Below are 24,500 nucleotides of genomic sequence, written 5' to 3' on the forward strand. Positions count from 1 at the left end.
AAGGTCAAAACATCAGAATACCGAAAATAAAAGACATGGTTGATAGTCTCCAGCTAGAGGATTTCTGGCCATTCTAAGTTGGGGAAGGCATACAAATGTACCCATAAGCCAGTGAGAAGCTAATTTAGCTGTAAACAACGGAGAGGGGCACTATGGCCCTGTAAGAGATGCCCTCATATGTGGAGGGAAAACAAAACAAAATCCGAAAACCATTGACAACCGGGATTAAATGCAACTGTCTGGGCCTTGATTATCTGGGTTATCTTAAAAACTTGTCACAAGTTAATGCTTCACAAGAGAGCACAGAAAACTCAATGTCCGTCAAGCATTATAGGGTATAATAGCAACAGTTTCTCCTAAATCCAATTCATTAGCCAGCGCTGTTCTCTAGTCCAGTGTATGTAGTCCTCTCTCGCTCTCTCCCACCGTCCCTCCTCCCTACTCCTCCTCTCCCACAAACACATGGCAATAGTCTGCATAAATGTGAGCTCCGCTATCAGACACCACCCATCTGTCCCCCAATACACACCGTACCATACACTCTCAATGCACCGGGTCCACGCTGACATGGATGAAATGGGCCTTTTTATTTTTCTCCAAGCTATAGTAAGAAACACATCAGACGAACTGAAGTTAGACCTGCTTCTTGACCTCATAGATTCCTTAATGCCAGAAGCAGTATTTTCAAGCCCAACCACGCGGTTTCCTTCAAGAAATGTCTTCATAGTAAAATCAAAGACCACATTATCTCAAGTTGCAGCAAACCCTTTATTCTCCTCATTAATGGCTCAAAACTGTTCAAGCCAAAGCCTGAACAAGTCCTGTGGCAATAAATGTGAATGTTTTACAAAGAGAAGAAAGAAATTGCAGAGGCTCTGTTTCCGTTGACCGTACTTCTGAGCACTTTTCCTTGGCAAAGTCCTCAACCAAACTCGAATAAATTAGACGCAGTGCCGATAGAAGTAAAAGAAGTAATCTGTGAAGAATATCCCAGCAAAATAAGGATCCGTTGAACAGTCCGCTAAATCCTGTCAGAACAGAAGAAAAAAGGAATGATTAATGTAAGCGTTAGTTAAAGTTATTGACTGATGGATTGATTGATTTAATGGTCTGTTTCTTTCTCCCTCCCCGGAAAGAAAAAGGCAAAAATAAATAAATAAATAAGAGAGAGAGAGAGAGAAGAAAAGGAAAGAAAAAGAAAAGAAAAGTAAGCAAGCTTACCGGCGCAGCTACACGGAAATGGTACGTGCTGTCAAAGAACGGGGCTACAGGGAGGGTCCAAATGTGCTGATAGCCCTAAATAATGAATGAAAGAGATCTATTTCATAACCACATTCACCACTGGAAAGACTATCGCCTGAGAAAGCATTTCTTTGACTCCTCTAGGAAAGTTATCTGTGGCAACAGCTTTTGAGAGGAGTCACTGAAACACTCTGTAGGCTCTGAAGGACACAGGAAGACACAGCCGAACCTGGTGATGGGGGTCAGCCGGCAAGGAGAAACCCTGGCGGGCGGCCCATGGCATCCCACTCTCCGTCGGGAGCAGAGGCTCTGCCACAATTCTAGACACACTTCTTCGGGAACAGGGATAGAAGGCCCAGGGGCTGGAAAGCATTACCTGTGTCATCTCTTGGGAGACTTCTTGGCGGCTCTGTGTCCTCTTGGCTCCCCTTGTACCATGGAAACATATATTTCCAAGGGTGAACTTGCACTGGAAGACTATCAATGGCTCTGTTGTGCTTCGAGAGACAAAAGAGAGAAAGGGCAAAGGGAAAGCAGTTACTAGCTCCACTGGACTACACCTTGGTAAAAAAGAGGTATGAATGGGAACATAACTTGGACACCCACTCAGTTTCAGGTAGGCATTTTAGTACATTAAGCTTGTCAATGCCGATATGCCCGTTCACATCTCCTTATTACAGAAAGAAACTCAATCCCACATGATTACTGTGATAGACTTAATGTTCAGGTTCCCCTCCCCCAATGTTCAGGTTCCCCTCCCCCTTCATAGGCCTAAATCCCAGTCTCCATTGTGATGTGTTAGGAGGCAGAGCCTATGGGAAGTGATCAGGTCTCAAGTGTGGAGCCCTCATGAGTGGGATTACTGGTCTTCTAAAAGGTCCTCAGAGCGCTCTCTTGTTCCTTTGCCAGGTAGACACAGTGAGAAGATGGCCTTCTGTGAACCCTCCCCAGACACCAAGTCTGCCAGTGCCTCCGTATGGGACGTCCCAACCTTCACCATTCCACCAGAACGGTGGAAGGCAAATGTTTGTTAAGGCTCCCAGGCCATAGCGTATCTGTTATGTCAGTCTGAACCGATCAAAACCACCTGAGGGGGGCGCCTGGGTGGCTCAGTGGGTTAAGCCGCTACCTTCAGCTCAGGTCATGATCTCAGGGTCCTGGGATCGAGTCCCACATTGGGCTCTCTGCTCAGCAGGGAGCCTGCTTCCCTCTCTCTCTCTCTCTCTGCCTGCCTCTCCATCTACTTGTGATTTCTCTCTGTCAAAATAAATAAATAAAAAATCTTTAAAAAAAAAAAAAAACCACCTGAGGTAGCCTCTGACAGCTCTAAAACGTAATCTAGTGGTTGAAATCATTCCAGCAGCAGCAGTTCTTATCACTATAGATCTTAAAGTCATTTGGGGGGCACCTGGGTGGTTCAGTCAGTTAAGTGTCCAACTCTTGGTTTCGGCTCAGGTCATGTCTCAGGATGGTGAGATCAAGCCCCTCATTGGGCTCCACACTCAGCAAGGAGACTGCTTGAGATTCTCCCTCTCCCTTGGCCCCTCACCCTGCTAGTGCTCTCTCTAAATAAATAAATAATATCTTTTAAAATAAATAATTAACTAAATAAATCCATTTTGGAGCTATCCCTTCTCTTTTCACTGGCAGCTGAATTTGTGTCTACCTGAAGTTTCCAGGATTTCAGATTCTACAAACCCCTGATCTGAGTACATACTGTTTGCAGCAGCAAGGTAAACAAGCAGAAAGGGATGTGGGGCTGAGCCCCGTTAGAATGTACCTACTCTCATAGCTGTCAGAGTGGAAGGCCTGCCAGAAAGAATGATTCTCCTCTGGAGGTTAGCCCATTAATTACCATCAAGAGGATGAGCTCTGTCTGTCTTTGGAAATGATCTTTTTGCACAAGTGGGACAACCTACAATCTCAGTTGAGTCTGTGTGTTATTTTTAAATCATCCATATTAGAAAAATGGCTCTTAAACTAAAAAGTCTGACTTAGCGTCTCAAGATGGTCTTCTGCCACTTCAGGGGATACACCATGTCAGCTTATTTCCCTCTATTTCCCTAGGAATGAATGAGGAAAGGCTATTCCAGGCTACTCAGGGAGTGCTAGAAGACAGTACATTTAGCTCTTGCTCTGCATGAAATGTTGTGAGTTCTGAGTCACAAAATACTTGCTACTTGAAACAAACCTTTCCAATGCAAGCACTTGGGTCGAGTGTCATCAACTCATTGTAGAAGTGAAGTTGATGAGAGAAGGAGTATGAAGCCTGCATGAAACAGAGGAAGGGATAGAGCAGTGGGAAATGGATGGGGGAGGAAGGAGAGAGCTAGGGAAGCAGAGGGGGAGAGCAGAGGACAGAGGAAAGGGAAGGAGAGGGAGAAACGAAAGGGAGGAAGAGAGAAAATGTAGAGGGGGCAGAAAAGGAGAGACACAGAATAAAAACCATCTATCTTCCCGGTGAGGAGCTCACTGCGTAATTTGAGTGAAGTGGGTCTAAGTCTTAAAGTACTGTAATTATTTTAAATATTTGGGGGGAGTAGATAAATTAGAGCTTTGTGATTTTGAAGGAAAGGTAGTCATAATAAAAGCTACCATTTATGAAGCACCTACTATAAGCCAGGAAGGGGCAATGTTCTTACATCTCTCATTTCATCAGAAAAGTGATGGTTTAAAGGATGGGCTGTTTGAAACCCAGCTCCATGGCTCAAGTGTGTTCAACTCTCTCCAGACCTAAACATTCCCATCTGAAAATAAAAACTAGAAAAGAAAAACCCAACTCGGATGGTTATTGTGAGGATTATATGACCCACTACTAAAGTGGAGAGTGTGTGGTATATGCTCTGTGCTCAGCAAATAGTAGTTATTAATTTCACTATTTTTTAAAAGATTTAATTTATTTAAGGGCACCTGGGTGGCTCAATGGGTTAAAGCTTCTGCCTTCAGCTCAGGTCATGATCTCAGGGTCTTGGGATCAACTCCACATCAGGCTCTCTGCTCAGCAGGGAGCCTGCCCGCCCCTGCCCCCCGCCTGCCTCTCTGCCTACTTGTGATCTCTGTCTGTCAAATAAATAAATAGAATCTTTAAAAAAAAAAAAAACTTTTTAAAATTTATCTGACAGAGAGAGAGAGAGCACAAGTAGACAGAGCGGCTGGTAGAGGGAGAGGGATCATGACCCGAGCCAAAGGCCACTTAACCAACTGAGCCACCCAGGTGCCCCTAATTTCACTATTATTAACAGTGATTCCCAAAACAGCTCTATGTCTTATGGTATTATCTCAAACTGATTTTATAGATAAAAACAGCTCAGAGAGGATAAGTGGTTTCTCCAAAAGGTTATAGAATTAGTAAGTGGCAGAGACAAAATTTGAACCCTGGTCTGCCCAACTCCAAACTCTGACTCCTTGAACCCCCCTGGGGAGGGAGTGGGGTCTGCATTGGCGTTGCTACCAGGAGCTCCCCACCCAGGCGGTGTGCTATTCCCCTTGCTCCCACCCCAATTCAAAGGGGCACAGGGGTAGTCTGCAGCTTGTAAACACCAAATCCAAGATCACTCCCATTTTACAGTTGGGAGTGTGAAGCCTAGAGTCTTTCCATTCCACTGAGGGAGGCTGCTCCTTGAAGACTCCTCCTCCAAGCCGGCCCACCTCTCCACCCAACCAGCCTCTGTGGACACAGACTGCTAACGTCCCACCCTCCAATTTACTGATCAAATTGTGAAGGAACTTCAGACTTGCTATTCAAATAGTGACAGAAGCAGAATTGTTCTCTACAGTTACTCACTTACTTGATTTCCAGAGAGAATTTGACATTGGTAGGTGTGTGCTTATTAACAGGAATATTGTAATTGTAATTTCCAGCGCTGATTATGAAAAAAAATAAATAAAACCACAAATCAGAATACATAGGAAAGTCTTCAAAAGGCTTTCGTTACTCATTATATACTACATAAGTGGTGAAATAGTCTTTAACAGACCCAAAAAATCAAAGTTAGCATGGTAGAGCTTTATGTTTTTCAGAGACGCACTTGCCAAATTTCAGAGTGATCTCTTTCAGGTCTTCATATACAAACCATACCACAAAGATTGATGGTTTGTTAGAACACACAGACGAAGTGATGGAAAGCCAAATCCCAGGCTAAATATGTATAATTGAGTGCACAGGAAACGACTCTGGTCCCCGTTAAGGAGACACAGATTTCAGGAGACAAATGGGGCAAAGGCCTCAAACCAACCATCCCTCTGGGAAGGAGGACTGAAAATAATGAATACCAGCTTCCCTACTCTGAATCACTCCCTTTTAGGCAATATGAGTAGGAAATACCACATACTTTCAGAACGTGAATCAACTAACATGACAGTAGTCCTAATCGCAGTTCTGTGACTGAGAAAACTATGATATCCACAGACACTCCTGCCCTGCAGCCCCTGGAAGGGAGCTACTTGGGGCAAACGGGGGCTTCCTGGGATTCCTCCTATAATAAAAACTCTAGCAGAAAAGCATAGCATATCCAACACAAATTCTTATAATCTTCAAGGCCATACCTTATATGGAAAGACAACTTAAAACCAGATGCATTGGAAGAAGAGCTCATCATTTTAGATTCTCTTTAATAATCCTAAAGGAAGTTGTTAAAAATGAGAACGCAGAAATAAAAGGAATTGATCTGAATTGGGATCAGGAGAGCCTGCTTCTATGGGGAAAAAGCAGAGATAAATGGAATTCACTTCCTACCATGTGGCCCCGACGTCTGCCTACTTCGTGGCCACCCAACTCAGTAGCCTCACCTCCCAGAGGAGAAACGGACAATCAGGGGGGATAAACACCTTGTCGAAGTTCTGGAATTTGAAACCCAGTGATCCCACACTTCTTCATTATGTCACCCTAGCACAATAATTAATGTCTGTCTCTGACTTCTTTAAGCTCACTGAAGCTCAGGTTCCTTAATGGCAGAATGGGATCAACTAAACCAACCTCAGAGGGATTTGGGGAAGAATTCCACATCATAATGAATGTCAAAGCCATAAACAAGTCATAAAGCACCATACAGTTTATTTTTAAAGCTCAGGGTTATCAACTTGAAGTCTAAGTTACATCAGGTTGAAAAGAAATCAGGCTGAGAATCCCAAGGATTTGTGACACCAGTTCAAAGTACAGGGTCTTGTCTCTCACCTAGCAATCACGCCGTAAAAATTTATCAGAGAAGGAAAAATAAGTCCCCATTCTTAATGCCTTCAGCTTGCCTATCAGGTTAGCTTGAAGCTACTTGTGGTCTGTGCTTAGACTCTAAATGCATCATTACCTGACCACACACAATAGACACAGAGGTCAATGAGAACTTTTGTAATATCTGGATTTTTTTTTCACTCCTAACTGAAAAAGCCAAAATAAGCTTTATATTTAGCAATTAAAATAATGATATTCCTTGTTATTAAAATGTATAAACATCAGCTCATTCATTACTTGGAGCCATGAGTAACAATGTCTTTCCTGTTGATACAATTAACCGGCAGTCCTGTACAGCCTACTGTATGTGTCCTCAGAGAGTCGGCCACAGAGCTTCCCCCTAAGCTTTTTGCTTTGGACTCACCCATTAACATGGGAGGGTGGAATCATTGGAGCCGTGGTTTATTGACATTTGCTAATAGCAACCATTTTATGATGCCTTCATCTACCATGTAACAAATGTGTTTTCACTTAAGGAGCAACGTAAGCACACATTGATTTTTACCATGTAGTTTGGGCTCTCATTCCAGCCTCAGAAACCCAGAGCCCTGAGTAAGTTCCAGAAACAATCGGGGTACAATGGGGAGGCTTACCCACCTACACTGGAGGCCTCGGCCACAATACCGATGATCTATTACTTGCTGGATTTCCATGATCTGAATAGAACTGATGGTTGTATCAATCCCTGTATTGAGAAGAAACAGAAAGTAAACTCTTCTGCAGAGGAAAACTATCCTGCTTCTGCAATGTCTCCAAATTACCCAAAGTGAAAGAAGAGTTTCCTAGATTAAATGGGTTCCATTTGCATTCAAATGGAAAAAGAAGGGGAGGGAAGGGAAAGGGGAGAAGTCTTTTTGTTGTTGTTACAGTAAATTTTAAGAAAACTCATAAAAACCCACATTCTAATAGGTAGCCCCATAACATCCAAAAGAATTTCTGGACCCTGGAAATCCAACTAAATTGACATTTTTTGAAAATGGAGGGTGCAGTGTGAAATGAAATCTGGCCAAGAAAGAAAGCTTTAAAAAAAAAAAAAAAACTTAGAAAACAAATGAAAAGTTCAGTCAGAATTGAAGAAGAATGTAGGAGGTTCAAATAAATTATCAAAATCCATGGAGGTAACCTCCTCTACTCTAGCAGTGAACGCTAAGCTACTACTCTAAGCCTCCTTAGTGGTTAGATGCATTGATTATAAAAACCTAACCCTAACCCCCATGAGCGTTAGCGGCAGGGTGCAGCCTTTGTCCTCACTCCTGTATTGCTTTCACTGCCTGTTGCCACTCCCAGGGCCTCTACCCTGAAGCCAAAGGAAAGTCGCTCAGATGTAAACTTACAGTCACTCCCCCAGTCAGGGCTGGTTAGCGCATCTCTTGCCAGGAAGGACAAGCTTCTGTCTTCTGAAGAGGAAAAAAGTCTGTCAAACTTGAAGGCTTGGCCAGGATGAGAGGAAACCCAGTATGTGTGTCCCTTTTGTCAGTTGAATGTTTCTCTACCCGTTCTCACTCCTGCCTTTCCACCCATCCAATGCTACCTCATTTCTTATGGATCTAATATGTTCTCATCTTCCCCAAGAAGCCAACTGTTTTGGGCTGATCTGTGTTCCCCAAACTCTTGCATTGAAGCCCCAACCCCTCAGAACATGCCTCTGTTTGGAGATAGGGCCTCTCAAGAGGCAATCAAGTTAGAACGAAGCCGTTGTGCTGGGCTCTAATCCAATCTTGCTGGTGTCCCGTCCCCCCCCCCCATAAGAAGAGATTCGGACACTCAAGACACCAGGGTCAGGCAGAGAGGAAACCCTGCAAGGACACACAGCAAAGGTGGCCATCTGTGAGTCCAGGAGGGAGGTCTCAGAAGAAACCAGACCTGTTAACACCCTGATTTTGGACTTCTGGTCTTCAGAACTGTGAGAAAGTAAATTCTGTAGTTGGGAGTTGCCCAGTCTGTGGTCCTTTGTGATGGCAGCCATAGCAGGTCGGATCACTGTGGCTCAAGGCTCCTCCGCTCTGACGCCACTGCCTTACTACAGAACCACCCATGTGGTGATCAGTTAGTGGTCTGTTATCACATCAAAAGTATGTCATCACTGTTTTATTACTTGTAGGTACTTTTGCCCTTTCTTGAAAACCCCAGAATAGGGAACCTCTATTAAAATTCTCTGATTTCTCTCTAACTCCTAGCATAATGTGATCCACACAGGAAAAAAAGAGAGTTTAAAGCCCCAGGTGGGGACCATGGTGCCAAAGCAGCAAATCAGTGGTGTGGGGGGCTTGGAGCTGGCTTGTAGGGAAGGAAGGAAGTGGGGGAGTGGTTTTGCCCTGTCACAGCTGAAAAGGTACTTTACAAGCAGTTTGGGAAAGGTAACTATTCAGAGGATCGTTGTGAAGGCTTTGGGGGAAAAATATCTTAAAGTGAATGGTGAAAGCAATTATTTAGTGAGTTACTAAACAAGTCTTTAAATAGAATTTTGAAGGTTTTGCAGTCTTTTTTTTTTTAATTTGCTGATTTTTTTCTCAAGGCTATGTACTGTTCATTGTATTGCTTCCTTTGCATTAAATAATGTTTATATTTTCAACATAGTTTGGGGTAAAACACAAAAACAGTACCCTCATTTAACAAGAGACAGAAGTTAATATAAGGTGTGTTGCTTTTATAAGAAAGAGATGCAAGATCTAAAACAAGTTTCTATTCATGTTTCTGTGTGGAATTTCAGGATGGAAAGCAAATGCTAGAGCACACATTACTTGGGTGCCATCACTCCTAAGTAAATCTGCCATGGTTAGGACTTCCTAAACTAAGCACACAGGCTTGTTTACCTGTCCACAAAAATGACTGTGAGCTTCTAGAAGCCTACACTCATCTTATGCACCTGCCATTGCCCCAGGTAAGGTAATCGTGGGCTCTCTGCAGGTGCTCAGCAAAGTGGGAGGATGGAAAGAAGAGGGGAAGGGAAAGAAGAAGCAGAGTCCATCATATACCCTCTAGAAAAATGTTTCCTCTTACACACTCAAAGGGGAAATTGCCAGCAGATGAGTGCAGAGGGATGCTGGGAATGGACATGGGAACCTGAGCTCCTTCACCCTTTTGGCAAAGGGGAGGGAGAGAGAATTTGAAAGAGAGGCAGGTTTCCGGAGCATTTGCCTAATATGATCCTTTCCATTTTTTTTTTTAACATTTTATTTATTTATTTGACAGAAATCACAAGTAGGCAGAGAGGCAGGCAGGGTGGGGGGAAAAGCAGGCTCCCCACTGAGCATGAACCCGATGCAGGCCTTGATCCCAGGACTCTAGGATCATGACCTGATCATTAAAAAGAAATGGATCTTGGGTGCCTGGGTGGCTCAGTGGGTTAAAGCCTCTGCCTTCGGCTCAGGTCATGATCTCAGGGTCCTGGGATTGAGCCCCGCATCAGGCTCTCTGCTCAGTGGGGAGCCTGCTTCCTCCTCTCTCTCTGCCTGCCTCTCTGCCTACTTGTGATCTCTGTCAGGTAAATAAATTTTTAAATTCTTAAAAAAAAAAAATGGATCTTGACCCCTGAGAATTTTCTAGAAAATTGAATATATATTTCCCTTTGGGTATAAATATATGTGCTGTCCAAAAGGTCTCTAGATTTCTTGGATTCCAGCTGTTCTAATCTTTGTCAAGCATACGTCCTCTGCTATGAGTTTTGCTTATGATTGCTTCCATAGAAGGATGTGAATTTATATGGCAATTGAAACATAAAAAGAAGAGGAAACCAGAACTTCTCCATCCTGTCTGTTTCCATCCCTTACCTCTTTTTCTACTTTCCCACTGAATTTGCAGGAACAGGACTCATTATAAATTTTGGCAACAGAATTACAGAGTTGCCTCACTTCCAGAGAAGCACGTTTTCATGTTCCTGGAGGCACAGAATCCTGTGACAGGATTTAGTATCTGATGGATAACAATATTTTTAAAAACAGTAATAAAAAGGTAAAGTTAAGGAGAGATAATATTGCAGATTAGAATTATGAAAATAGCTTTTCAAATGCAGGATTGGAAATAAATTTTAAATCTCCTATAAAACATTTCCAGTTTGTCACTTCTCTGAGGCAAGACTATTCAATTCTGAAAGGCTGGTTATTAGAAAACCATAAATTCTCCTGTAGTCAAACAGGGGTGGTTCTCATTTTATAAATGTCTTCCAGTAATATTCACTATAAACTTAATATACACTTCCAGCAGTTTTCATTGTGAAGCTGGAGACAGATTTTGTAATCAGCGGAAAAGATCTCCTAATAAACTAAATTAGAAACTTCTGGAGAAGAAAGATTTAAGATGGTCTCCAACCAAAGCATATCCTGTTGTGGTAGAGTGTGTATATAGCATTACTTATAAAATTGTGCTGCATGGCTGAGTTCCAAAACAGCGTCTTGGATACCTTTTTCTTTCCTGATTGAACCAGACTCATGCCAAGAAAAAGTCAATGAGCCCAACCGATTGATGACTGTGTCCTTTAACACAGGGAGTCAGTTTCTTTCTGCCATTTGTTCTTCCCAGAGTTCTGGTCTCCAAAACAAAATAAGCATGAATTCCCATGCCTTTTAGTTTCATGAGATTTTTTTTTTTTAAGTCCTCACCAAAATTCTTAACATCTGTAGAATTCCATAGATTTTTCTCCTCATAAGCTCTTCACTTTTTCCTATCTAACTCTGGCTATTTAGGTCTTTATTGTTTCCATAGATTAAAATCTAATCCATCGCACTCAGTTGGCTCCTCAGAGTAGAAACTCAGTATTCCAAAATACCCACTCTCCACCTCTTGGTTAGTCTAACCCAAATCTTCTATACTAAGGGGGGAGGGGGGATAACCTTTCTGAGAGACATTTTATATAATCAGCGTGGGCCCAAAAGAAGAAAAATGGCTTGCACTCAGCCTATCATAAAAATGCTAATTTCCCTTCCCTTATTTTACTAGAGGTCTTACCCCTTAGAAAAGAAGCTCATAAGTGTTTTCTGGGGCTTGGTAAACTGCTAGATATTACTCTTCATCCTAAAGAGTTATTCCAACATGTTTGTTTGGTTTTTTCCTTAACCATTGAATTTATTTTTAAAATTTTTGTCCTTTAATTTTTTTTTATTAAAGATTCTATTCATCTGTCAGAGAGAGAGAGAGAAAGTGAGCACAAGTAGGGGGAATGGCAGGCAGAGGGAGAAGCTGGCTTCCCACTGAGCAGGGCCTCATGTGGGACTCGATCCCAGAACCCTGGGATCATGACCCAAACTGAAGGCAGATGCTCAACCAACTCAGCCACCCAGGAGTCCTTATTCTTCCATTTTTAGTTAGTTGTCAATGTCTCAGAAACATCTGAGTTTCTGATGTTTGAAAGGTTGATGGTTGAAAGAGTTTGCCTGGCTTTCCCCACTTTCAGATTTAGGAACCCTAGTGTCACATAGTACCCAGGACAAAGGGGAAGGATGGACCCACAGCAGCAGAGAAGACACTTTCTTTATACCACCAGAAACACCCCACCTCAGGGACCTCTTCTAGGCAGCCCTGGAGGAGGGGCATGCCAAAGGGGCTTTCTAGAACCACAAAAGGAATACTCTTGGCTTTCCTCTGGAGTTGATCCCTGGTACATGTGCACACGGTGCCCAAATAAAGGAGAGATCATGGTAGATGGGCAGGAACCCAGGGCACGGACACAGGGGACTCAGGTTCCTGTGGCAACTGTGCTAGTCACTTACTGCAGAACCTTAAGCAAGGTCCTGGGCCTCCATTTCATCAGCTGGCCAGTGGGTGAGCTGGTATCAATCAGAGGTGTTCCTGACCTGGGGACCTTGGAACCCCAGGTGATTGCACAAAGCGGTCAGTGGCGTCTGCACCCTTGAAAAGTAACAACTCTCCCACGGGCTTGTACTATTCTTCAAATGTTGCTGCAGGGTTAACAAAAATAATTTGACTAAAAGCTTAACAGTTTACAGTAACATTCTCCCTCTATGTATTTTCTCAGTCAAATAATTATAAAAGAAGAATCAATTAATAGTAGAGTCTATGGGTTAAAAAGTTAGGTATCACTGGTTCACTGCTCTCACATTCTACAAGACTCTAAATCGCCAAAAGTTTGCAGGTTTCTAGAAGGTGACAGTGAAAAGAACATGTAAATCCTTTCTATCTCTCTCCAGCTGGAAGAGGGAAGAGGAGACTACTCTCCCCATGTACCAGGGAGCCTGGCAGAGTAAGACTCACATTTCATTTTTACCCAGAGAAGCTGATGACAGCATCTAGGAGGACACAGCCAGGCACTGTGGAGCAGCCCTTCTTTCTCTAGGAGTCTCTTCGGAGTCTCCCCTACATGGGCAATGGAAGACATGGAGGCACCCAGTGTCCCAGAGAGGAGAGGAATAAGCCTTCATCCGGTTTGATAAGACTGCTCTGCCCATGAAGGGCTGGTGGCTATGGGAATGTGTTTGCTCAAGGGTCAAGAACATTTTTGAAAATGAAGATTGGCTCAGCCCATGACCTCTTCCCGCACAGGACCCATGGTTGCACATCTCTCATAGGTGAGATGGTCTCTTCTGAGGACAACTCTCAGACGAGGCCACCTAGTATATCCAACATGGGCTCCCGAGGTAGGAAAAGGATTGACCAGTCACAAGGATCCATGTGCTTTCATGAGGGATGAAGGCTTTAAGGGATTTTCTTTTAACAGTACTAGACTTTTCTGTATTTGACACTCCTGAGAATATGATGACTGAAACACATTCCTTTCTTCACATGGAAGCTTTACCTTTGCCTTAGAGTGGTGCATCTCATCCCAAGTTCAATCAAAAGTTGCTTTCATGAGAAAAACAGTGCAAGCATGGTCTACTACAGATATAGGGAAAAACTCTCCACACCTCACCCCTTATCGGAAAAAAATTGAGATAATAGTGCCTATCTTTCAGGCTTGTGGGGATGGAATGGTTTATTCATGTAGACAACTTATGGCAGTGTTTTTGTGTACAGCAATATCTCATTCCATCATGATGGTGATGGCGGTGGCAATGGTGAGGAGGAGGAGGGGGATTTGTTGAAGTTATTCAACTCTAGGATATGCAGTAATATCAAAAGGGAAAAAATCATACCACTGCCTCCAAACTTCAATCAGTGACCACACTGTACATGTCAGTCATTGGGACGGCCCAAAAAATTCTGGTTCATCTTCTTCTAGGCATACATTAGGTCTTCACTTTATCAACTGTTTTTTATTTTTTTTAAGATTTTATTTATTTATTAGACAGAGAGAGATCACAGAGAGAGAGGCAGGCAGAGAGAGAGGAGAAAGCAGGCTCCCTGCTGAGCAGAGAGCCCGATGCGGGGCTCGATTCCAAGACCCTAGGATCATGACATGAGCCGAAGGCAGAGGCTTTAACCCACTGAGCCACCCAGGCACCCCTATCAACTGTTTTTTAGATGAGACATGACCAATGTCACTTGCTTTGGCCAAAGAAATGTAAGCAGAAGTGACACATACTACATGTAGGCGGGAGCTTTAAGAGCCATGCTCTCTTACCACTGCTACAGAGATTGCAGAATATGGATTGAAGTGGAGTCTCCATTAGTTAGGTTCTAAAGGAGATGATGAGCGAGAGCCCTCTTTTGATCCACATTTGACAAAGAGAGAGAGTCAGAAATCAATTTCTACTACATTAAACCACTGTAATTCAGGAGCTGTTGCTGCCACAGCATCCTGATGGATAAGTCATGCTAATATGTATGTACTGCTGTGACTGTCATCATTATTCCATACCCTTGTTGTGGATGTGCAGAAAGTTCCCCAAAACAATAATGAATTAGTATCCATTTGGATGTATTACACATGGATTTACAGAGATAATTATACTTTTAGCCCTTAATCAAGTCTCCATAATTTTTTTAACATGAAAAATCTGCTTCTTAAAAAATTCTGTGTGTGTGTGTGTGTCTGTGTGTGTGTGTGTGTCCCTAGGAGGAAGAGACAGATATTCGGACAGGGGTTGTGATTTTCACTGACTTGCAGCTTACCCTGAACTCATTAGACTTCCAAAGCCTTTTACATTTTGCCCTGCTTGGCTTGGGCAGAAAGCCCAGATAGGACATCATTTTGTAAGTTCTAAGTGAGCCGGAAAATCTACCCAGCCACCCAAGATTACTTTACATGTTCTACTATTACTATCTTTGTTGGCAATGGACAAATGAAACCTTTTCACTTACTCAGCTATAATTTCATCACTGGGCAGGGAACTCAATATTATAGAGGACTGCAAGTTTCTGTACTTGTGTTTTTAAAGAGACTGCCACACCAAAGAGAAAAGTAGAACCATTGTCTGGGACCATTAACAGATTAGGCAAGTGAATATTTGCAAAGTAAAACACCTCAGGTTTCAGAGCCCTAGATGCTTCACTTTGGACATTCTTTACCTGCCCATGGCCTCTGATGGGTTTGCTCCTCCTGAGACAGCCTTCGCACAGGACCGGAGGGGACTCCTCTCTTTCCCCAGATGGGGCAGCAGTAAGTCTCCTGACAGGGCAGGATCTCACAGAAAGTGATTTCTGGTACTTGGAAGGAGGACTGTGTGGTTGCCAGGGATGTATTCGGTGCTGCAAAGCATCAGGCAGAGGGGAGGGAAGCGACAAGGTTAACCTGAAAAGCTGGTTCTTTTGTTGACAAGTCACAGGAAACAGGGGGCCGGGTTTGAGAGTGAGGAATGTGAAAATCTTCAGTCTTACCTGAGGGGGAGGTTGTGGGCGGCAGGGCGGGCTCCTGAGAGCTGGTGATATTGCTGGAGGAAGAAAACTAAGTGATTAATGAAGGAGGCCCTCAAGGATTCTTCTCCCCAAAGGAAAGCAAGGCCAAAACTCTCACCTCAGAGGAAGATTTGGGGCCCGCTGGTTTTGATCTTTTAAGCTAAGTATGTAAAGAGAGACTATCGTCAAGGCACTGTTTAAAAAAAGAAAAAAATAAGAAGGGAACATTATGTGACAGATTTGAGTTCATCTGTATCTCACACAACCAGCTGGCCAGAGATACACTCTCACAGGCCACACAGATGGGGGGGGGGGGGATGCGGCCAGGGCTGACAGAAGCACCATGGAAACCAGCACCGTTCTGCTTCTCTGCCCTGGTAAGAGAAAGCCCTCCCCCTCCTAGAGCAAAGAGGCTCTGGGGTGCTCCGCACTGATGGATTTTTCCAGAGAGCAGCCCCCTGGCCCTGGCAAGCTGCCTCAGAAGCGTCTGTCACCAGTGGAAGATTACAAGAGGAAGCTGTAAATCGCTGGAGGCAACCCTCTGCTCCCTGCAGGAAAAAGTCAGAGCGGAGTTCACATCCCCCTGGTGGAGGGTGTCCGCCCCGTGGCCCGGGGAGAGGAAAGGCTGCACGGGTTTAGTCAGGCGTAGACGCCAAACCCTTTGGCTGCTTCTCTGACATCTTCTGTCTGCCTGTCTTTTCAGAGCACAATCCACCTTCACACCTGGCTCCCTAGACTCGACTCCTTGTTACACTCTTCCCCTTCAAAGGTGGTGGATTTACTATTATTAAATATACACAAGGAAATATGCCACACGTTTGAATTCCACTCATAAAGAAGAAGTTTCCAGAGTGTTCTCAGCAGCAGCAGGTTACTGCCCAGCAGACACAGCCCTGTCTGGGGAAAGTGGTGCCGAGCCCCAGAGATGCCGGCAGACAGAATCCGTTGTGTCACCCTGGCAACTGCTTGCTGTGACCCAGTCTCCCTCACTTTGTTCTCCCAGATCCCCCTCCGTCTCCCTACAAGTCATCCTGAAGTGCTCTTTCTAATTTGTCTCTGGCATCTACTTCAATGCATGACCCAGAGAACCTCCAGAATTATAGAATGAAATGGACATCTGCTCCTTTCTTTGGGGGCGAATTCTGGTTTTGACCCTTCTTGCTACCACAGGCCAAAAACAAATTTAACAAGCCCCATAACCACCCACTTAGGATCCTAGTGTTCACGATACTGGAATTCATAAGAAAATTCTGATACGCCTGTTCAAAAAGCAGTCTCTGTACATCAGAATTAGACTTCTTATAGCCATGCTGCTGGGCTTTCACAGGACACTGTATCTCTAGAGAGTTCTGCTGGGTACATCTGCTAAAGTAGATGCTCACACCGCCCTGAGCCGGGAATCCCAGCGGAGGACAGCTTGCTTAGGAGAGTGAGAAAAAGACTGCGGCTTCCAGGGGGGATTCTGTGTCGTGGCGTCTGTCAGCTACCTGGGGTGCTTCACCAGGTGGGCAGTAGCCAGTGAAAAGCTGAAATGCTGAGGGGAGAGAAGGGCACGGAGAGCGACTCCCACTACCTTCTGTAACTACCCGCACCTTGGCACTACCCCTTCCTTTGCCTCTCAGAACAACCGTGCCCCTTGAGACAAAGCCCAAAAGGCAGTCCTTTCCCACGCTCATAAAGCATTTTTTTAGAGATAAATACCCCCGTGACCATGCAAATAGACCAAAACCAACAAGGTCCAGAGGACAGAGGCAAGATGACCAAGGCCTGGAGCCTGAGGGGCGATCCCGGAGGAAGAGCCCTGCTGAGGACGGAGGGCGGTCAAGTCCCCTCCTGCTCGCAGCTAATCCTTTGTCCTTACTGCGTTTGCTGGCTTCAGCTGCTGGGTACATTTGGCTGCAGTTTCAATATGTTATGTATCTTGGGGTTATCTCAAAGGCCCTTTTGGTGTGGGGTCTTCACTAAAGAGTCTAGAAGAATCCTAACAAATAGGAGTGTCTGGGGGAGAACAGATTGTACCTGATTGCCCTCTCGGACTTCCCCCAAGTAGACAGGAAAAAGAACTAGCAATTTCAGACAATTATTTGTAAGACTGAAACATCACACACACACACACACACACACACAGCATAATGAGCTACTAAAAATTATCAGTTGATTGAAAAAAAAATTATCTTTCATCTCACATTTAAGTACAGAAAGCCCATGCTTTTTTCTCCAAAATATGAGCTTAAAAAGGGCCCCTTCAGGGCACCTGGGTGGCTCAGTCAGTTAAGTGTCTGCCTCCCCCTCAGGTCATGATCTCAGGGTCCTGGGATCAAGTCCCACATGGGGCTCCCTGCTCAGCAAAGAGCCTGCTTCTCCCTCTGCCTGCCACTCCCCCTGCTTGTCCTCTCCCTGTCTCTCTGTCTCCCAAGTAAATAAATAAAATCTTTTTTTTTTTTTTAAGGGCTCTCTGTCTTCAAAGTACGTAAGTCAGTCCCTAGTTCATAGGTGAGAAAGGGAATATGGGAAGAAAAAAAAGAGCTTGGCAGAGCATAACACTGAAGTTTTTCTTACCAAAATGCCATCACGGCAATGAGTGTTATAACCAAGGTCTGGAAAACCCAGTTAGGACACAGCTGTTTTTTTCCTGAAAAATAAACCTGTAAAAAAGGTTCGGTCAGAAGCAGTGATAAACCAGCAATGCTAATTGTGAGAAGGACCCCTGAAGACTCTCTCCCAGCAGGGAATTTTGCTGCTCCCAGTGGGCCAGCAAGTGTGCTCTCTTCAGCCCACATCTCCCCCGTCGGTCCCTGAAAATGAATTTCTTCCAGAGCCTAGCTCAAGCCTCTCCCTTTCCTTGACATTCCAGCTCACAGTCACCTGTCTCTTCCCTGGCATCCCACAGGACCCGTGTCTGTGCCATTCATTTCATGCTTATTCTCGAAGTTTTATGGGAGCAGAGGACCTATCAGACAAGATACTGTCAGGACCCAGATGTTCATTTCCTTTACTACAACATCCCTGAAAATCAGAAGGTCTTCAAGACGTGATGGAATAAATTCCGGTGGAAGAATTTCAGGCATCATGACACATCATGGAAAAGACTTTTACGATCCATGATAAGAAGTACTCTTTAAATCGTCCACATTGGTATTCAATTCTGCTGCCTATTTTTAAGGACCGTTCTGAGCCTGTGTCTTACTGATTCTTATATCCACTCAACAAATATTCTTTCAGCACTATTATGTATAACGCTATAAGGACTCTAATAATGAGTAAGTTACAGTCTCTAGGAAGCCACTGAGGCAAACCTCTAAGACCGATACATATTGGCATAAAAACTTGCATATGAGGAATGGGCCAAGAACTACAGAGTAGACAGCTGTGTAACTGGTGGTGAATCTGGCTGAAAAGATAGGATGAGTTTTCTGTCCACTCTAATAAGGTGCCCCTGAAATAGGAGCTTCCCTACTAATGCAGTAGGGAGTGTTCTCTTTGTTTCTGCCTGCAGAATACAGGCTAGAACTATGCTTTTTGTTGGAAGAGAATGGGTGGATGGTGGTAGTTAAGAAATAGTTTAAAATTGGTCTTTATTTTAATTTCTTGGGCAGGTTATCTGACTAACTAAAATGCTCCTCAATGTTATATTGGGGCTTGGGGTGGGGTTAATCATATAAGTTTTTATCCTATATGTAAACCCGTAGGGCTCTTATAACTGAGTCACCCATAAGGGCAGCTAGAAGCCATTCTGAATAGCAAGAAGGGGATAGTTGATACCATTCTTGTATCTCACTGGAACTGTGCAGAGAAGGGTCTGATAATGTGCTGGGCAGAGAAGGGACTCAGTGAAATTGCTGAACCAGTTGTAATTAAATAGCATTAGTCTCAGGATAAGAGCTGCCCCTCTAACCCCCTCCCCACAGCTGCTGGGTTGTTCTAAATCTCCATGCATTTGCTTCAAACCCTTTGACCTAGTGTAGGGAAATGACCTAAGACCTGGAGTTAGGCTTGGAGCCAGGTGCTGAACAAGTCATCTAAACGTCCTTGATCCTCATTTCCCTCATCAATAAAATAGGAATGATAATACCTGCCAACATTTCAGTTATTGGGTGGATCCAACCAATCATGAAATGGTTCTCCATTCAGGTCTGCATGAGAATTACTTTGGAATTTATTAAAAACCAAAGTGCCCTAGAAAATTCCGTGCAAAGGCCTGAAGGTCTTCCTACCTCATCCCAACTACCAACACACAGCGGGGATCACCCATCTATCTCTTGGAAGAAGAGAAAGAAAGGAAGAGGAACATTAGATTGGATGAAAGCTACACAGGAGACCTCAATCCTCCTCCAGAAAAAGTATTACCGTTGGCAGCTGTGTGGAAGTTGAGGCGAGGCCCAGCCGGATTTCTTACCATCTGGTAAGGCCCACCAGTTGCTCCCAGCCAGCCCCCAGCACTTTGCTCATTGACATACCCACCCAACCCAAGAGTAGCACACTCCACCCACACACAATGTTTCAATGACCTAAGGATCACAGAGGCTCTGAGGAACAGAGGATACCTAGGGGTTGGTGTCATGGAAGGGAAAGTGACCTATGGGAATTAGCCAAGACCTCCTGCAAAGACACCACGGGGCGGGGGTGGGGGCACCTGGGTGGCTCAGTGGGTTAAAGCCTCTGCCTTCGGCTCAGGTCATGATGTCAGGGTCCTGGGATGGAGCCCTGGGGAAGCAAAACATCCCCATTCCTTCTACTTTCTCCAGCTCCCTGCAACACTCTGATAACATGCCAAAGTATGAGAACCACTCAAATAGTGGGTTTGAAAATGCTAATAAGAGTGAACACTTAGGGTGCTTAGGTGGCTCAGTCAGTTAAGCACCCGACTCTTGATCTCAGCTCAGGTCTCAGTCTCAAGGTCATGAGTTCAAACCTTGCATTAGGCTTCACACTGGACATGGAACCTATGAAAGAAAGAAAGAAAGAAAGAAAGAAAGAAAGAAAGAAAGAAAGAAAGAAAGAAAGAAAGAGAAAGAAAAGAGTGAAGGCTTATACAGCACTTATTATGTGCCATATTCTGAGTGCTTTATATATAAAAATTTATTTAGCCCTCATGATAATTCTTAACAACACTATGAGCAGGGCGCCTGGGTGGCTAGTGGGTTAAGCCTCTGCCTTCAGCTCAGGTCATGATCCCAGGGTCCTGGGATATAGCCCCGCATAGGGATCTCTGCTCAGCAGGGAGCCTGCTTCCCCCTCCCTCTCTGCCTGCCTCTATGCCTACTTGTGATCTCTCTGTCAAATAAATAAACAAAATCTTAAAAAAACAGCAACAACAACAACAAATCTATGAGCCAGGTGCCCCAATTTATGAAGAAGGGGAAAAAAATGAAGGTTCAGTTCCTCATCCAAGATCACACTGCTAGTAAGTCACAGAGCCAGGATTTAAACCAAAAGACATTTGGCTCCAGAATCTCTGTTCCTAACCACTGGGCTAGGCTGCCTCAATTTTTCTGTCCGTAAAGCAAGAGAACACTCTACAACTTAGATATTATTGTTATCATTCAGAAGGTTTTCACGGCATACCAAGTGAACTCCTTAATAGGCGGTCCAGGATATCTGAGCCCTCCCTATATTTTCAGGCTTGTCGTCCACTCTCCTCCATAACCAGCTCTCACCTAATCCTTCAATGAAGCCAGTGCCAGCCCCTAGACCTTGGCTTATACCATTCCCTCTGGAACCTCTCCTGTAACCAGCCAGAGCTTTCTCCTCTTGGAAGGCCCCGTCCCCAAATGCTCCTGCAGCACTCTGAGCCTTTGCAATATTCCCCACATCCATATAAAACTGTTCTTTGTATTTTCCTCTGATCTTCCCTGGCTACCTAGAAATGCCTTAGAAGGGGTCATGTGTTACTCACCTTTGCCTCCCACCAGCTTACGACAGGGACTGCAAGAGGTCTCTGAGTTGAATGAGTCCTTTAATACCTACATAAATCCTGTACTGGTCTACAACCCAACCCCCTCCCCCACCACAACATATCCAAGACACTGAACCATTTAATGTTTTTAATCTTCAGGGAGATTATCAGACTGGGCTTTCTGTATTTCTTTTTCTTTCTTTCTTTCTTTTTTTTTTTAAAGATTTCATTTATTTATTTGACAGACAGAGATCACAAGCAGGCAGAGAGACAGGCAGAGAGAGAGAGGAGAAGCAGGCTCCCCGCCAAGCAGAGAGCCTGATAAAGGACTCAATCTCAGGACCCCGAGATCACGACCTGAGCCGATTGCAAAAACCCACTGAGCCACCCAGGCACCCCTCCATATTTCTTGAGTAGCTACTATATGCCAGTCCTTGGGGATGCAGAATGTGGAAGACACACATAGGGCCTGTTCTCATAAATGATACATTATAGTTAATATTCTGAGATAACTGCAAAATAAAGAGATTCCCTGGGTGCAAAGTGAGAGCTAGAGGTTGCATGTGACCCTACGTCATCGATCGGGGCCTCCAGGGATGTAGGTACCTCTCCCTCCATCCCACTGCAAACTGTTAGTGCAAAGGGCACCTTTCTTACACAATATTTTTAATAGTCTGTGTTTATCGAGCAAACTGCTCTGTGCTGGGCACTGTGGCTAAGGGCTTCCCCTTATTTAACCCCATGACTAATGTTTGCAAGGTATATATTATTATTATCTTTATTTCTCAGTGCAATTAAGTAACTTGGCCAAGGACACTTCTACATACATATTTATCCATGTGTTTATGGTTTTTGGTATACCAAGTAGCTTGTCAGCAACAGAACATTTTAGCGGTTTTTAGTAGAATATTAAACTCTTCCTGAATCCTTTTAGAATAGGTCAGTGTGGTATAACATGAGTAGAGATAAAAGGGGCCAATGGCCCACAGACCAGGTCAGCCCTTAACAGGATATAGATGAAGGTCATGACTCTGCTCCTGGGAAGGGCCAGCTGCGCAGCACGGGTGGGTCAGAGGGAGCAAGCGGAGTCTCCCAGCTCTCTGTGAACTGCAGCTAGGACGGGAATACTGCAGCTTCTCCCCCACTCACACTTCTCTGCTCCGGAGAGGGCATACTTCAAATTATTACATGATTAACTTCCAGCTTTTACTGTACACTTACTGTCAATGTTAACCTGTTTGAGAAAAGTTCTCTTTATTCATTAATAAAACCATAACAATTTACTCTTATAAGAAAGTGAACAGCTATTTTACCCATTTGCAGGAACAGTACTAAATATCAAAGAGAAAAGAGGGATTTGGGGAAGTAACGGAAGCCTCTCCGGGACTTCTGAAGCCATAGATAAGGAATTAGGTCAAGTTAAGGCATTCACACAGAACTTGCAGCCAAGAGCCAAGTGCATGTTGAGGCTGATGAATTTCACTTGGGGGGTGGGGAGGACAGTATAAACAAAAGCTGGCAGAACAGTATTTCTGAAATGAGCATGTTCTACACTCCTTTTTCTAAACATCTTTTTGAAAAAACACCTAGTATCTATTAACGGGGTAGTACAAGGGTGTCTGCCTTCAGCTCAGGTCATGATCTCAGGATCCTGGGATTGAGCCCTGCCCAACCCCTCTCCCTCTATGCACTGCTCATGCTCTGTCTCTCTTTCTCTCAAATAAATAAAATCTTAAAAAAAAAAAAAAAAAAACCTAAAGTGCATAAGGATGCAAAGTAGGGTGTCTATCAGCAAATAAATAAAGAAAAGCATTTTTCTCTAAAGTCTTTAGGGGGGTATAGAAAAAACATCATCATTATTCATTACAAATTTAAGTCTATTTACCTTGTTGGTTTTTTTGGGAATGGCCCTTCTTGGAGTAGACGCACTAAAAGCTCTGCTAAATTTGCTTTAAAAAAAGAGAGAGAGAGAATGTTAATTACTATTCAAATGCCTCTCTGGGAGTTATAAGACAAAAGCCCAGGCTGCTACTAACACAGCAGTATGACTTTCTTTCTTTTTTTCTTTCTTTTTTTTTTTTTTGTAATACAGTGCTAATTTTAAAAAGGAAAAGTCAAAGCAATTGAGAGATCCTTTTATGAAAAAGAACCTTAGTAAGCATAAATGAATGCATTAAACCTTATATTTCTTTTTTCTCATAATTAGACCCCAGGAAATGTGCATTTACCTCCTTAAGTAATGAGGAAAAAGAAAAAAAGACTAGAAGTTTTTTCCCTGAGAAACATGATTTTCTAAATTTAGAAAAGGCCCCTTCTCCTTCTTAAAGGAGAAGTTGTCCCTTTGCTAAAATGTAACATTTCATATAACACTTTGCTCTTAAACAGCTAGTTTTCTTTTTAAAGCAGCAACAGAAAAAATAAGAAAATTACCACATAAGGCAGTTGTGTTCCAAAACATTTTTAAAAGAGGGGAGGGGTAGTGCCTGCAGTCAGTTAAGCTGCTGCCTTCAGCTCAGGTCACGAGTCCTGCATGGGGCTGCCTGCTCAGCAGGGAGCCTGCTTCTCTCTTTCCCTCTGCCCGCTGCTCTGCCTACTTGTGCTCTCTCTCCCTCTGTCAAATAATGAAAAAAATCTTAAAAAGAAAGAGAAGAGGGATGGCAGCATCAGAAAGTGATGGTTGCTGCTGGATCAGAAAGACCATTTCATTGGACTAGTTACGGAGAGGCCCTATTCTCTCCTTCCTTCCAACTCCTGTGCCTGTGGTACTTGGGATGTACCTGATGGAGCTTGCTTCGCTGGCTGAGGACTTGCAACTACTGAGCCGCTTCAGCCGGGCCAGCTTTCTGTTCCATATTTCTAACTCCTCTATCCTTTCTTCAAGATTGTGCGTTAGTTTGCAGAGCTGCTTCACTGCACCCACATTTTCCATAAAGATCTGGTCCTAGAAATGAAAACAGCACAGAGGGTATAAATCCACAGCGTGAGACCACCATGGAACTGGCCACGGTCCATTCGAAGACAGGTGAAATGTACCACATGAAAATGATTATACACACACAAACCTCAAGTTCATTCAAGATAAAACCAGAGAGGGTTGCAACTTAAAATGATCTTGCTAAACTGCTGGCTGTGTAGTAAAGCTGCTTATGTTCAATTTGCAATAAAACAGAAATATGTCCTTGTGATCCAAAAAGAGAATGGAGCTGAAGGACATTGTCAAGTTTGGAATCTGAAGATTTATTTCGTACGGCCATTATACTATATTTAAAACTCATCAAGAGAAAGTCAGAACAGGCTTTGGAATGTTGATTTGTGTGTGCATCACTAAATCCTCATAAGAAACGATTCTAGTTCTTTCTGGTAACATGTGTATCGAATTGCTCTGGTGAAGGAGAAAGGCATGAAGAC

The 24,500-nt window shown here is 43.8% G+C and overlaps 1 protein-coding gene across 2 annotated transcripts in view; it reads right to left on the bottom strand.

The window, feature by feature from the left end:
• Positions 1-749: 749 nt before the first annotated feature.
• MYRFL (myelin regulatory factor like) overlaps positions 750-24,500 on the bottom strand; it is a 74,387-nt gene continuing 50,636 nt past the window's right edge. Inside the window, exons 10-21 of one of the 2 annotated variants that reach the window (XM_044227684.1) lie at positions 23,870-24,033; positions 22,978-23,041; positions 17,756-17,841; positions 15,315-15,356; positions 15,179-15,231; positions 14,870-15,049; positions 7,804-7,866; positions 7,067-7,154; positions 5,031-5,105; positions 1,619-1,739; positions 1,222-1,296; positions 750-1,028 (exon numbers count right to left, since the gene is read on the bottom strand). In XM_044227684.1, the coding sequence (XP_044083619.1) occupies positions 942-1,028; positions 1,222-1,296; positions 1,619-1,739; positions 5,031-5,105; positions 7,067-7,154; positions 7,804-7,866; positions 14,870-15,049; positions 15,179-15,231; positions 15,315-15,356; positions 17,756-17,841; positions 22,978-23,041; positions 23,870-24,033 (1,098 nt within the window). In that variant the 3' untranslated portion in view covers positions 750-941. Of the gene's footprint in view, positions 1,029-1,221; positions 1,297-1,618; positions 1,740-5,030; positions 5,106-7,066; positions 7,155-7,803; positions 7,867-14,869; positions 15,050-15,178; positions 15,232-15,314; positions 15,390-17,755; positions 17,842-22,977; positions 23,042-23,869; positions 24,034-24,500 lie in introns of both variants that reach the window. The other variant, XM_044227683.1, reaches the window with a different exon arrangement.

The sequence above is a fragment of the Neovison vison genome, chromosome 12, assembly GCF_020171115.1.
Source record: "Neovison vison isolate M4711 chromosome 12, ASM_NN_V1, whole genome shotgun sequence".
In the NCBI taxonomy this organism is placed as follows: domain Eukaryota; kingdom Metazoa; phylum Chordata; class Mammalia; order Carnivora; family Mustelidae; genus Neogale; species Neogale vison.